At 26.9% G+C, this 16,398-nt stretch overlaps 1 protein-coding gene across 3 annotated transcripts in view; it reads left to right on the top strand.

Moving 5' to 3' along the window:
* Positions 1-16,398, top strand: part of LOC129969602 (dopamine D2-like receptor) — a 185,240-nt gene that overhangs the window by 153,965 nt on the left and 14,877 nt on the right. Inside the window, exon 1 of one of the 3 annotated variants that reach the window (XM_056084248.1) lies at positions 8,241-8,264. The exons of the other annotated variants lie outside the window; for them this stretch is intronic. Coding sequence (XP_055940223.1) covers positions 8,259-8,264 — 6 coding nt within the window. The 5' untranslated portion in view covers positions 8,241-8,258. Of the gene's footprint in view, positions 1-8,240; positions 8,265-16,398 lie in introns of those variants that run through there. 3 annotated transcript variants of the gene reach the window in all.

Here is a 16,398-nt window from a genome sequence, read left to right as displayed (position 1 = left end):
CAATTTAAGGAGAGTGCTTCTTTTTCCACGCTCCTAATAAGAATTATATACTTTTCAAAAAAAAATGTGAGATTGGATTTATACCAACATTATATCATTATATGAACATTTTGCGTAATTGAGTACAATGCAATTTCTTCATCTGAAGTGGTTATACATTCTTCAGTTTTCATCTGATAAAACGTCAAAACATTTGCACTTTGATTCGGCCATTTTATCTTTATAAGAAAGAAATTACTTACACGAATTTGCAAAACTGAACACTTAAGCAAATTTCAAACACGAAACAAATAATAGCAGGTGCATGGAATACTTGGGATACCATAATCTAGAAATACTTCGAAATGAAATCATCATTTAGAAATTTCTCCTAAACGGTACTTGAATAAGTCCTGGAAGATGATTACAAAACGTGTTTTATTGAATGACTATAGCTGTGGCGTCATTGGAAGCTATGTTTAATTAACTTTAGTTGCATGCATATTTATTTTGCTCTCTTCTTTTGTCATCCATTAGTAAATGGCTAAGAAGCACTGAAATGTTTAAAAGCGAGGATTCACTTGCATTTTTTTTTCACTTTCTGTTAGACATCAGGCCTAGGAGTGTGGTTATATACTATGCTTAAAATAATTTTTATTATTTAACTTAATTGTTGTTCTATTAAATATGTTATTTTTAAAAACACATATTTTTATCCACTGTTGGCTACATCTCTTCAGCAAGGAAAAACCCTTCAGAATATATGGAGTTTAGTGTTTAGATGTTATATGGAGAGTGATGTTGGAATTTAACTTAGACCTTATGTCCTCATCATCACTCCAGATGCATTTTCTAGATCATACAGGAAAGAAAAATAAAATGTATCATTGGGGGAATTAGAGACCCCAACATGAGCTTTAAGAATCTAAAAAAACTATGTTTTGTGTGTTTGAAAGAGAGTGGATGTCTACAAAGTTCAAGTATATTCCTTTCTTCTGGAGAGAAGGAAAAGAAATATTGAAATTCTTCCGTTATTTCCACATCTGTGTTTTACATCTTGGATGTGGAAGGAAAATAAGGGAAAGAAGGAAAAGCAATATTGAAATCAATTCTCTATTTCCATATCTAATTTCACATCTAGGATGAAGAAGGAAAAGAACGGATAGTTGGAAAATAAAGATTAAAATCTCTACTCTATTTCCACATCCGTTTTTATATCTAGGATGAGGAAGAAAAAGAATGCAGTAAAGGAAAAGAAATATTGAAATTCCTTCTCTATTTCCATATCTAATTTCACATCTAGGATGAAGAAGGAAAAGAACTGAGATATGGAAAATAAAGATTGAAGTCTCTACGTTATTTCCACATCCATTTTTATATCTAGGATAAGGAAGGAAAAGAATGGAGAGTAGGAAAAGAAATATTGAAATCCCTTCTCTATTTCCATATCCAATCTCATATCTAGATTAAATATGCGAAAGAATGAAGTTAATAATAACTTTCAGCATTATACCACATTCTTAGATTAAGCGATACCACCCTGATTGTTTATATGCCATTTTGGAAATCGCTTTTCAACTCCTAACTTTAATAGAATCGCATGTATATGGCTATTTACTTTTAATATTAAAAAGTCGTTGTGAAGAGGAAATAACTGACCTTATATCATGACCAGATATTTTCGACATTAAGACCCCATTCTCATTTGTACGAATGGTCCTTTTGCAAAATCATCCGAAAATTGGAATTTTTGCTCTTGCTATATTTTTTAGAATACTCACTAAATTCCTCTAAAAAAGAGAATTCGAGATTAAAAAAAACATATAAAATTTAATTCAATAATGTTTACAAACTAACATTTTAACTGAAAGTCTTGAATTTAAAATAATATACAGCATTACTTAATTACATTGTTATTTAAGAAAATCCTTTATAAAAACGTAAATGAAAATCGTCAAAAGTAATTAAAAACTGTTCCACTGCTTCAGTTATAATAATTATTAAATATTATCTAACTGAATCTGTAAAAGCATAGCCAGAAAACTTGTTTTTCACTGTCTCTTGCAGGAACTTATCAACCCTGGTAACAACACTTTCAAATGCTATCAGCTTCATCAAGTTACAACTAAACTACACAACTTTCAAGGATTTCCTCACTTTTATTTTAAAATCATTTCTTTCAAATTATCAAGCAAATATGTTTGTTCTATCTTTCTTTTTCTATAATTACATGCACATAACCAAATATTTAAAAATAATTTAAATTTAAATTTTGCTTTGAAGAATGCTCAATGTTTATCAATATTCCTGATTTGTCTGTGCAGCAATACAAATTTTATATATATTATTTATAAATTAATCACAAATGAATCTTATGTTAAATTTGGAAAAATTCAATGCTAAAAAGAATTTAATTCATGAAGCATCGTGAATAATTAATTACAAACAATTAATATAATATTACTCAGCATTTATCTCAAAAAAATCGTGTAAAATCTTCTTTCGATGAGAACAATAAAGAATAAAGCATTTCATAAGATCTTCCAGAAGCATTACATATTAAAATGCATCATTAAGCCATAAGCCATTAAGGTCTCTGATTTCAATGTTTAAATTTGTAAAATTTGGAGATATGAAAAATGAAATGACATTTGAAATTCATTATATATTTATATAAAAAAGTTTTCATCCTTCTTAATAGAAAGTATATTAATTCAAGTTAAAATATAGCTCATTAAATATAAGTCCATGAAATCATTAAGCATTTCCATATAACGTTGAGATAAAAATTATTAGACAACAACTATAAGTATTAATCCTCTTCAGATGTACAAAATAACTGAATATAAACCTTGTGCCTTTTTACCTCTAAAACTAATAAATAGTAAAAAGGCAATCGTAAAAGTTCCGAACAACTGTTTCCTTTAATTGCAAGATATTATTCAAGTAACCGCATTATTTCTTTGGAAAATACTAGACATTTAAGAAAAAGATTTAAGTTAATTTTATTCACCGTATTCGAAAAATCAAATAGAAGTTTTCAGGAACCGAATGCAGATATTTGTATCTTTTTATTAAAAAGTATTAAATCTGATTTGCATTAAAAGTGGAATATCTGGTAAAGAATTGTGTGATAGTTTGAATTCGTTTTGTCTATGTGAAAAGCAGGTCGCTGTCTCGTATTGTCTCCTCGATATTCTATTCTACTATTTTTCTGAAGATTTTGCATTTGATACAAAAGAATGTAAAAAATGTGTAGAATTTTATAATCTTATTTGCCGAAAGTGTGTAACGAGCTGTAAGCATTTTTAATTCCGTGTTTTGAATAAAACGTTTTTCTTCGCTAAATGTAGTAAGGTGTTCATTCTATAACATCGATGTTAAGGTTTACATGAGAAACGCATAATTATATTTGTAAATCATATATTTGCATATTTTGATAAAATTCATTTTGTTCCAGCAATGTTTGGTATGGTTTCAGTGGCGATGATGCAACACATGTTATCCAGCTATACTACTCAAAACAAATTGCTGGACTTCTCTCAATCCGCCCTAGTTTGAAAAAAAGATATAATGCCAAATGACAAAAATGCATAAACATATTCTTTAAATTGTTCCAGGGAAATTACTGCCAGGAATTGCTTCCCAACGCAATGAACTTCCTAGTAAGGAATATAGCATTATAAATAACCATTTGGTGCAAATTTGGCAATAGAAAATAAACTTCCGAAACTACTCGAATTTTAATGATGCAGAACTTTGAAGCGAAGTCACGATATCTTTCTAGAAGATCATTTGCCTTGATTCTAAAAACCATTAAAGAAAAGGAGAGATGAAGTTAAATGCCAGTATTGAATCAGCGGGAATGAAAGACGAATCCAGAGTTATGAGAAGTTGAACGAAATCTCTGCTCTGTGAGTTCTGCCTGATTGTTTTGTATTATTACAATGATACATTGCTAAGTTATTGCTTGTGTGTCACTGCTTCCGGCAAGTGCTATTCTTTTGTACGCTTCGACTGTGTTTTGTTAATAGGAATTTATGCTTTTGTGTGGAATAAAGCGTCGTTATTTGTCACTGAGACTGTTATGCTATTTTTATCATATATCAACCGAACAAAGTTTAGATTATTTGCGTAACAATACGAAGCGCAATTTTACTATTTACTCCGATATCTTGAATGCTTTAGAAACACTTTTTAACATTTACGGTCGCATTCATTTTATTTAATCATATTATGTTTACTTTGCGTTTATTATGAAATAAAGGTTTTGGCATACCTTTTTGTTGGGTACAGAGTCATGTAGGCATTTCTAGAAATGAAATGGCGGATTTAGAAGGAAAGTCAGCAGTTTTTTTGCTCTAATTTTCTTACTTCGATGTTGAGAATTTTTTCGCCAAATACATTATTTTCTTCTTGGCTATTGGTTTTGAATTTGCAGATCCAAAAATAAGCAAAATTCAGTCAATCCTGCTATTGGATTGAAGCCTATTCTCCCAGTGCATTTGGTCGTTATCAGATTGTCTTGCCTCTGTATAGGTCATATTTGTTACACTCTCAGGTATCTCATTTTTATCGAGACCGTAAGAATGTGAAGAATTTTAGTATGAATCATATTTTTACGGAATGCCCTATTTTAAATTCACATCGTATTTGCTTTTTATTAATTCTGATACACTTATTCTGCAGGATTTGGTGGAAGAGGAATGCCACCCTAATATTGTTAACTTTTTGAAAATTATTCGATTTTATAATTTCATTTAGTACTTTTGTCCTCTATTTTATCTTTGTTTTCAACATTTGTGTATGATTGTTCTTGAATTTTGCATCTGTTTCATCGTCATATCGTTTCCATGTACTGACATTTTTTAACTTTCAACATTTATTGTTGTATTTTATATTTTATATGTTTTATATATCCGACCTCTTTACATATTTTAGTAGGATTACTAGTTTTATTATCTCCTTTATATTTAACCATTTATTTGGAGCAGCATATCTATAATGGCTTTTGTGTTCGCAACCATCTCAATCGCAACCAACCAACCAACCGCAACAAAATGAACATATAGAGGTAAAGGTTATAAATCTACTGGTTTTTATTACAAATTTTTCAACAACATATAGTTTATAATATGATTATAACAGAATGAATGTATATATATATATATATATATATATATATATATATATATATAATGATAAGCTTAAATTTCGTAATTAAATTGCTGTTAAATTCTACTTTTATAAGTTTTATAAGTTAAGACAAAATAGATTTTGTCTGAGGTATCGACAATATCATAAGTCGTGAAACTGAAGAAAAAAAAATGTCGAATGAATTAATTTTTAAATAATTTATTAATTGAATAAAATAATATTACCAAGTTATTGGCGATAGAAGTTCAAAATATCGATGATTGAAAATAGTTTTACTCATGAATCTAAACAAAGCAATATTGTTTAATACGGAACTGAAGCTATAAAAAAAACATATTTTCCAATATGCATAAAATTCTTTTCTTATAATTATAATTTATTTAGCCCATAATGAATACTGTTAATTAAAAGTCCATTTTCATGCTTTATTTCTTTCAGTTAATTGGATTCATTTGACTATGATTGCCTAAAGGGAAACTTCCATTCTAATATATTTATCAAATTCTCTTATTCAGTATGATCAATTTAATTAAAAAGAATTTGATCAGAGCAATATTTTTTATCAACGCAAAGCCTTCAACTTTATCAATAGTGTATCGTTTTCTTAAAGGAAAAGGAAGTGATTTCAAAAAGAAATATATATTATATAAAGCATTGCTATTAATGACTTCAAAAACTCCATTCGTTTTCAGATTGAATTCTGTAACAAGAATCTTTCTTCCCCCCTTTTTTTTTTCTTTATCCCGTACATAATTTATTTCGATAATTAAAGAAGACAATTTTAAATGAAAATTGTTCTTTGAAGGAATTATTTTCACTTTGGCTTTAATTAACTATGTAAATCCTATTAAACGAAGATATCTAATCAAGTTATTTTTCATGAAATAATCTTATCAGGACAATTTTCTTTCACGTATTGCTTGAGTTATCTTTTGATTTGATTGTAGAATTGTCCAAAGGTGTATTTGCTTAAATTAATATTCACGATATATGCCTCATATAAACATGATTTTCTTTATTTCCTAAATATTCTATTAAAACTTATAAAACTATATTAATCACTTCTTTGCATCTATTTTAATCTAACTTCGTAAATTAGAAAAAAAAAAGAAATTTATGCAATGGAAGAAAAAGAAACTAATTGTGAGAATGCATATTGCTATAATATGTTGTATTCACTCATGGCGAAAAATAAGAACATCTATAATGAATTTTATCAAGTGTATATTAAAAATGTTTCTTGTTGTATTGGAGCATCGCAGGTATTACAATTTCGGGGGGGGATACCTAATTAAGAATTGCAAATGTAATGAAATCGTTTTTAGGTCTCCTCTTAGACCAAGATAACAAATAAAGACAAGTAATTGCTTATGCACTTCATTACTTAAATTTTAATTTACCTTGCTAACACCTTGAGCTGTTAACATTAGCTGTTGTTGGATAAGAAAATAATAATCAGGAAACCTTCCAGTTTTCTCCAATGTTTAGTAAAAATTGTGTTATTATAATGATCCTGTTTGAGGGTTAAAGCCTCTAACAGCAAATTTCATTTAAGTTACTACATTTTTTTTATTGGTGTTAAAAATGCCGAACACCCATTTATAAATATGAAAACTATAGTGTAGTGATTGGATTTTGAAGCTTTAGGAAATAAACGTTCATAGATGGCGCTAGACAACTAGCGCGAGTGTAATTGAAAGAATGATGTCATTCGAGTGTTTGCTCTTGGAGAAGAAGGAGTTACTGAGCAGAGTAACTCGAACGAATCTGCAATAAATTTGTTAAGTTTTCTATTTGCCAATTTTTTCAAAGCACTCACGAACTAGCCACGACATATAGAATATTTCTAAATGAATGTATTACATTTTCTATACTTGAGGAACGGCACAACATATTGAGAAATTATTACATGATTTTTTTTTCATGAACAAAAAATATGTTTTAGGTTATAATATGTTTACGTTAAGAGGTTTTACATAAGAAAATTCTACCAAAAGTAAGAATATAAGAAAATAGCTATTATAGAATAAAAAAATAGCATTATAACGTACATAAAGGAAAATTTAGAAAAAAAATCTTATTTCCCCCAAAACGGACTTGAATCAAAAATCAAATGACCTTATGAAGGAAACTGTTCAAACATCAAAAGTATTGAATAAAAAAAAATTCATATATTCGAAAAAAGCGACCTTTTAACACAATCACCTAACTTAAAAATACTCGTTTTAAAGAACATGATAATTTTTCTCTTCAAATATACATAGATATCGAACTGACAAGGTTGTTGTAGAAAATAAGAATATGGATTTTACATAGCAGTCTCATCGAAAAACAGTATATTTTCCCAGGATATAATTTAATTCTTCCATATTATGTTGGACAGTTTTAATTAAAAATATAATATTCATTCATAAATTTCAAAACTAAATAAATGAATTTAATCATATTAATTCTACAAATCTAAGAAAAAATATTTCTATTGAAAATCTATCATTCATTTTTCTATTTTCCATTGAAAAGACATCAAGCACCATTTTCAACAATTTCCTCTTCTCTGCTCTTCTCTCTTTCTGATAAAGCAATCCTCCTTAGATATTAGAGTTACAAAATTGATGTAAATCGCTGAACTTCTAAGATATCGAATTCTGATAAACAGAAAACAAATATATAATAAATTGCTGAACTTCCAGGATCTAGAATTCCTATAGACTGAAGTACACACATATTAATTTGTTTGCACGACCTGAGACATCTGAAACATTCGAAATCTTTTGGATTAATATTGCTTTACAATCCCTCCATTGAAGGAAGTTCAATTTATCCAAATACGTCAGACAGAAATTTCTCGGGTCACTCCCAGAAACAATTATCTCCATTAAGCGCATGCGTAAACATCTCCAGCATTCAGGAATTTCCTGCTGCCTTCGATGCCATATCAATGGTGTCTGGAATAATCTTTCCTCTGTTGCTTATATCTGTCACTTGTTGAGGAATGTTTTGAATGTAAGTGGCGCGAGTCATCGATGCCATTTATTCGTCCCCATTTGGATAGAAGAAACTGTATGATGTTGATTTCTTTTAGGAAATTAGGCTGCCAAAATGAGACGCATGGAAATCAATTAATGATCGTTAAGTTCATTTTTTTTATTCCAGTGGTTCATCTTTTATTTTTAGAGCATTTTAAGCAAAATAGGTAAAAAAAAGCGTAAATTGAATTACTTGTCTAATGAAATGAATCTGTAGAGAAATATGATTTATAAATAAAGTTTAAAGTAAAAATATGCATAATACTTCTATTGCAGTTATCCTAAAATTTAATTTTTTTATATGTTACACAATTTTAGCATATTGTTTTAAAATCTTTTTTCTGTAAATAATATCCTATATATAATTAGTGGAAAAAATTAAATATATTTACGATTTGAACTAATTGTTTATTAATATTTTTAGAGTATTTCTTATTTTTAGTATTTAATTGAATCACACCCACAAGAAAGAGTTACACTGTTTTTTTTAAATAAAATGCTAAATAAAATATTAAATTTTAATATACGGGTTAGTTATAATAAAATATATTAAGGACTTCATAGATTAATTTTTACTTCTTCTATATATCTCTTATAATGATATGCAGAACCACTGTTAAAGAAGTTTATTAATCATTAAAGTTATAAATTATTTAATAGTATAATTATAAAGTATCAATTTTGCTTAAAAAATAACTCTGCAAGTTGGGAAAAAAAGAATGTGGCATTTTTAATCTTGTTTCTTTTAGTAATTCAATGGTGGTTGTTGATTTCAATAGGTGAAATATAGTACTCGCATTATTTAATACAATTTAATACCCCTTTCTTTTTCTTACAAATATTTTGTTCCAGAAATCCGCCTAGAATTTTATTGCCTATTTTCCTGAGGCTTATGCAAGATAATTAATAAAGTGGTAAGATGTGACTTTAATTTTGATTGTGGTCTAGAATTACAAATAAATAATTGAAAAAAAATCCTTTTTTTTTTTTTTTTTTTGCTCTCATTGCTAGTGAAATTGAGGAAATCAAATCAAAGTCCTTCATTTAAAATTGGAAATATAACCTGGCATGAGTGACTAAATTTGATGTTAGGAAATCTTTATCCATATGTAATTACAATTTAGTTTCTTTGTGCGTTTCATTACATCTCGAAGGCACACATTTTGCCACAAGAATTTATTTAAATATCATGAAAACTGATTATATGGGATCCTAGTTTTTCATTAGATACTATCCGACGTTATAAAGAATAGCATGAATTTAGAAAATTAACAAACTTTTGAATCAAATGAAATTTGAGAATTTAAAAATAAATATATGTTTAAAGATTTTTTTTTCCTTTTTGGCATTTCAGAAGAATTGGTTCCCAAATTTGGGTTACGAAAATTACAGTAGAATCCTCCATATCAGCTATGATGTACTTTTACACGCACTGAACTATGTATATAATCATTTAGTATAGAAAATCAGATGTATTTCTTAAAATGCAAAGAATTAAAGCTTAATAAATTAATATTCCCTTTCCTATCAATAAATACAAAATCGCTCACATAATCCTTTTGTTGAAATATTTACTAAAATATTTAACGAAGGGTGTTTACACAGGTTAATGTGTGTATGAAAAAAATATATGAAGAGTACTTATAAAATTTATAATATCACATCAGAAGTCTCGCTACGATAGCGTGGTTGAATTTTACTAACCACTTTATGAAATCCAAAGTATTAGCATTAAACCACTATCACTCTGAATTCCTTTTTCTCACCATCTTAAGTGTAATGCTTAAACACTAGTAATGATAATAGACGTCTGCACTGGTTTCGATAATTTGAAGTCTGTGGAGCTTTGAATAGTTGAGCGTTTTAAGCGGTAAGTTTATGCTTCTTAATGAACAGTCTACACAGAAATGTATGGCATCTTTTCCTTCTCTTATTAGAAGCAGAGAAACACTTCGATTTGTAGTTGCAATGATTAATAATCCTTTATTTCTTGAGTAATAAGTTTTCACTTGAATCTTACTGAGGAAATTCTACCATTTCAAATATAGAATTAATGGTATAAAATTTAGAATTCAAACGAAATCCACATTACACAACGTGCTTTGATTTAAATAAATATTCACTACTTTATTTATTATTAACATTCTCAAATGTTGAGTAGTAAGTAGTGCCTCAAGCTTTTAAAAGTATTACTCTATTTTCATAGGATTATTTAATATGCGCATATATAATAACTCGTTAGTGTATGGTATGAATGAATATATTTGATATTAAGATTACAGAAATATTTATTCTAAAAACTTAAATGAGGTAAGTAGATAAATCCTTCCTCTCTTGCCAAATCCTTAAATTACTAGATTTGTATTTCTTTTTACTGTTCTTTAAGTAGTCTACTCATTTTTTTAATCATCTGCTACAAATCAAGTCATTACAATTGGGGTATCATGACATTCTTGACAAGATGCAAGAATGTAAATTCATCGTCAATGGTACTAAGCGATTCAAAAATGCATGATACCATGAGAGATATAAAATAATACTTTGCAACACCTAATCTTTAACAACTTATATGCAGGTGGTCAGTTTTTTTTTCTTGGTACAGTCCGAAAGTAAAAAGCTGAAATTATGTGACTGAAGTGCATCATTGCTATTATTTTTTTTTAATTATTCATATAATTCCCAACATTGATATTTGTGTTGTATTTTTCTACTTTAAACAAACAACTGAGGCAGAACGGAAGTTTCTATCAGCATTGCACAAATCACGCTTCATCGTTCATTCGTCAGATATTACTTGCAGTGGTACCAATACTCTGTTGTTGTTTTTTAAATTTTGTTTTAAAGAATTTTGTATTTATTTAAAAAGATGAATTATGGATTTCGAGAGTTAGCAACAAACTCAAGTGTTATATTCATGATGTAAATTAATTAAATATTATTAAAGTTGATGCATTTCGTCAAGTGAACGAATTTAAAACTATAAGCTTATCTAGAAAAATCATTTTATATGCAAAAAAAAAAATCTCAATGTGTCTATTTCGTAAATCAAACTGAAAATTAACTGTCAGAATAAATCAATAAGATATGAATATAATAATACTTCAATTTTTTTAAACAGTTCCGAAATTTTATTTGAAGCCAAAAGAAATATGATATATTTTATGAAATAACAACAAAAAAGAAAGATGGATAAAAAAAGCGATATTTTTTAATGTTGTTATTTCTCTTTGTATCAAAATTATCCGTATTCATTTTTGTAGGATTTAATGAATTTTTTGCATTTTCAATCCATAGTCAAAACTCGGCAAATTGCTTTAATGACAAAAAGAATTTTTATGCAAAATAGATTTTGAATGGTTATTTAATAAATCAATTAACTTAAAGGAATTTAGGTATTTGAGTTTTATTTTATTTCACTCCTAAGGTGGTTAACGGGAAATTCTTTAACAGCTTTTATTAAAAAAATAACAGGTTTAATAGATTTTATATAAAAATATATCAGGTTTAATAGGTTTTATAAAAAATGGTGAAAATTTCTTTACAAGATAATAATGTCTTATTCTTAGTTTGCTTTAAAAATAAATAAATAATTACAATGGAGAGTTTCATGACGAAGCATTTTAGCTAATTTTAACTTGTAAAAAAAATTGTTAATTGAGATTAAAGAAGAATTTTGGAAAGTGAAATCAGAAATCTATACTAAAAAGATAATCCTTGCTGGTGTATTTTGAAAGAAAGAATATATATCGAGGGAATACTTTAGGATTTTGAATGTTGTTTAATTTATTTTGATGACATACATTTTTATTAAACAATTACAAAGGCTTTTTGAAAATTTAGGTGAATATATATCCTTGAACAAACTTAATGTATAAATTCAAATGTTTTAGAACATATAAAAATAATATTTTTTTGATAAAAGCAACATTTTCTAAGTAACAGTAAACACGCTATCAAAATTTTTCATCATAAGAATTAATTTTCATTTTATATATCCTTATACAAACTATTCCCTCTAATCGTAAATCATCTGTAAATCTCTAAGTTAATCGAATCCCCAAAATCTTTTAAGTAAAATGTCCTGATATAAAAAAAATGCATATAATAATAGTTGAAACATTAAACGTTCTTCTGAAAATATAAAAATAATAGTAAAATTTTCTTGCCTTATCAATATTTTGAACAAATAATATCTAATTTTTCTGCTATCAAATATGCATCAGTTTGAGAAATTTTAATTAAAGCCAATCAATAGCATTGCTGTGGAAATGGCATCCACTGATTGGATGATATGTTTGAGGCCACCTTCGAATGGTGTACAATCGTCTAATACAAACGCAACCGTCGAAAGATTTATAATCACCCAATGGAAAACCTTGCTTTAGTGGTATAGAAATTTAGAATGGATATGAATTTTAATAACTTTTGCTTATGAATCAAAATCATGAAATTTATCTAAGAATTACACTGTTTCAGTATAAGACTTTAATTTCTCAATCAATATATTATCTTGTTTTTAGAATTTTACTTGTCTTTAGAATATTTATCTCTAAATTTTTTTATAATGTTCATTTTATATTTAGCATTTTTCAGTGGTAGTTTTCAATAACAGCTAAAATAATATAAATATACCAAATATTAAAATAAATATAAAATAATTTTGTATCTGTTTCAGTTTACCATATTTCTCAATTTTCATTGACGCTAGATAACGTTTTGCAATATATAACATAATTAAGAAAAGTTGAATTTATTTCATAACATTTTTTCAGGATAATATTCACTAGCTTTGCATGATTGAAAATTGCAGCCTCAATTTCATTTACTCACATTGTACAAATAAAATAATGGAGATTAAATAAAATAAGTGTTTTGGTGATTAAATAGAATAACACTCTAAACGTCCATTTGTAATATGATTTTAATAGCTTTTATACCATATATTATATTTTCTTATAAAATCCTTTTATTGATAATAAAAAAATAGTTGCCAAAAATTGTCCAAAAATATTTATTGGTATGTCTTTGCATTAATTATTTCATCTGCTTTACAAAAACTGAATGTTGTTTTAATATGATTAAATAAATATTATAATGGGTATTTATCATGATCACGTATCTCAATTCTTTCTCGATAGTCGTGAGGAAATAAATAGTAACCTAAAAAATTAAATAGTGAAATTTCATTTCAAATTATATTTAATATAATGGAATTAATTATGATGAGATTATTTACCTTTCACAAATAGTGAAAACAATTGTAATACATGTATAATACAATTATAATTGTAACTTTTGCAACATATTTACTTTATTAAGATACTTTTTCCAAGTTAAATTAATAAAAACAATATTTGTTGCAATGTAAAAATAAAGCATACTAAATTGGTTGAGTTCTGACATTTTTACGTTTTTTTTTGGGGGAAAAATTGTTTTCCATTTTATAATCAATAGGCATTTTTTTTCAAAGTAGGGAATGGGAAATAGACGCAAGAAGTTCACGCTATAATTGAGTTAAAAATCCCACATTGTTTCGAAAATTATTGATAAAATCTCAATATGGGAAACTGCGAGTTCCAGTATATAGTCCTTGTTTAATCCAACTATTTGCTGCAAAAGTGGGTCTAGTGCTTGTTTAATCTGAAGTCAAATATCTTGATTAGCAGATGGTTTGGAAACATGGAGAGGTAAAAGCTAGCTAAAACTCGCCCTCGTTTTCGATATTATGAGACATGTTATGTTCCTCATAAATGCATGAGAATAATTTTTAATTTATAAATCAATGATGGTAATCATTATTTTTTAAAGATAATTTAAAAATTAATCCTTTCCTATACACCATGATACTAAAATGTCATTCTCAATATTAACATATCCTTCTTACTTTTTTTTTCAATAAAAGTAGACAAGAATTTATACAATTTTTTCCTTACAGATTTAATTCCACATTTTCTAGTATCACTACATTTTGATGCATAGATGGATTTTTTATAATAGAAAAAGAAATTAATGAGTTTAAATCAGTAGAAAAGTTTTGGCTATTTTATATTACTTCATACATGCTAAAATAATTTATCTTTGTTTTCAAGAATAACAATCACAGTTTGAAGACACTTTAAAGTTATTTTAATTAACCTAATTAAAGATTTAAGATGTTTCATTTTAAATGTTGTCTTACGGTAAGAATATGGTTTTTGAGGCACTCACTAAGTGAGCAAATAATAGTTTAATGGCGTAATCTAAATGCTTAATCTTATGCTTCAAAATCATTTATCTTCTCAAGCAGATGAAATAATGTGTAAATTATAAGAAATATTTTTCATTTCAACAAAGGGGAAAAAAAACAGCATGTTTATTTCGATTTGGAATTTTTTTTTCGATATCTAAGATTACGGTTCAGTCGTCAAACTTAATTTACAGGAAACAAGGAGTAGTTAAATAGTAATTATTTGCTTAGGAAAAGATAATTGGATAACATTCTTCTCGCAAGTTGTTTAATGGAATAGAAAACTATATTCGTCAAGTAATTAAAGTTAGTAGATCCTCTGATTGCATTCTTTTTTCCGGCTTTTGTTCATTGCTTTTTTTTATCTAATCATTTAACAGGATATTTTTTAGAATAAAATATTTTCTATTTCTGAAGATAATTCGGGATAAAAAGTAATTATTTTGTTGTTTTCGATTTCAAAAATAAGAATTTTCATAAAATCTTAAAATCTAAGAGGATACTTATTTTAATTCTATATATTAATTCAATAATAATATTTGGTTTAGTATTATTGAAATAATAATCCAGATAATTATCTGGATTCATAATTTTGGGATTAAACATTCAAGATTTAATTACTTGTTATGTAGTATAAATTCATTAACATTGCATTTCATCATTAATATTAACCTATCATTTTATTTAAAATTATTATTTTTTGAATTATTTTTTTTATTTCATTATCATTAAAAAATTAGTATGAAATCAAACTCCTATTAACACTCAGATTTGTTAAACATTTATTCTCGAAAGCCCTTTAATAACAGTTTATTTTTAGAAGAATTCTTTTAGTATTGTCTTTGACTTATTTTCAGAGTGTTTTTTGGTAGAGAACTTGGTTTTCATATATCTTCAAGAGAAAAAATAATTATCTACTAAATACACTCTGTATTACTATATAACTAGGGAAGAAGAAGTCTGGTAATAGATAGTAACTTTCTATCTGAAAGTTTTGAAATTGCAGGAAATTTAAAAGTAACTTGTATTTTTTAAGAGATGAAGTTGAATAATGCCTTGTTTGTGTTTATGACGTAATACTGAAAAAGAAGTTAGATAAGATACTGTATAAGTTAAGAATACGTTAATGCAATTGATAAATGATAAGACTTATACCTAGTTACGTCTCAATTAAATATCTTAACCACATTGATTCTTTGTAATCATTCGGGTATCGAACTGATATAGATGCTAACCTTCAAACATGGAGAAAAAAAGTAATTGTTTTTAATAGTTTAGATGTGCACTGCTTAAATACACACTCTTTACCAAATTTTATGAATTTGCCATCAAAACCTTTTGCATGTTATTCTTAATACATATTTTTATTGATCAACTCATACAATAAAATATACAATAAATTAGCTTGCTTTAATTCAAACATTATTTACCAGAATAGAATAAATTCTTTATACTTTTAATAAACTTTCTGTAAGATCATCAGCTAAAGGAATATTTGACAAATGGGACTCGTGTAAACCTTTATAACAGGATCTTGGACTGTACAACAGAATCTATATAAATATTGAACAGAAACTCTTGTAAATTCATTACATCAAAAGTCAAATAAACTTAACGATATTTAATTATAAAACTAGTTTTTTTAATTTTCTAAATAAAGAAATTTTTTCAATAATTGATAATAGGCAAAAGTTCCATTTTTAGCAGCACAGTGATAAAAATTCAAAAAAATTAATATATCGATTTTATTTAAGAATTGGATTGATCATTCCTTTTTACTATCTAACCTAAATATGCTATGTTATTTCTTTGAATAAAGTCATTAAATTCAATAAGGGCACCCACAGGAAATAATCAATACGTACTTAGACAAATAATGTTGTATTGGGATAGGGAAAAAGGATTTTGGATTTTTAGGTTTAAATTTTCCTCTTACACCAATAAAACATGACGAGTATCTTTTACAACCTGTTTCTTATCTTATTCTACTCCTACGTTGTAAAAAAAAAA

Source organism: Argiope bruennichi, chromosome 5 (genome assembly GCF_947563725.1).
Source record: "Argiope bruennichi chromosome 5, qqArgBrue1.1, whole genome shotgun sequence".
In the NCBI taxonomy this organism is placed as follows: Eukaryota; Metazoa; Arthropoda; class Arachnida; order Araneae; family Araneidae; genus Argiope; species Argiope bruennichi.
This window is presented reverse-complemented; position numbering and strand designations above follow the sequence as displayed.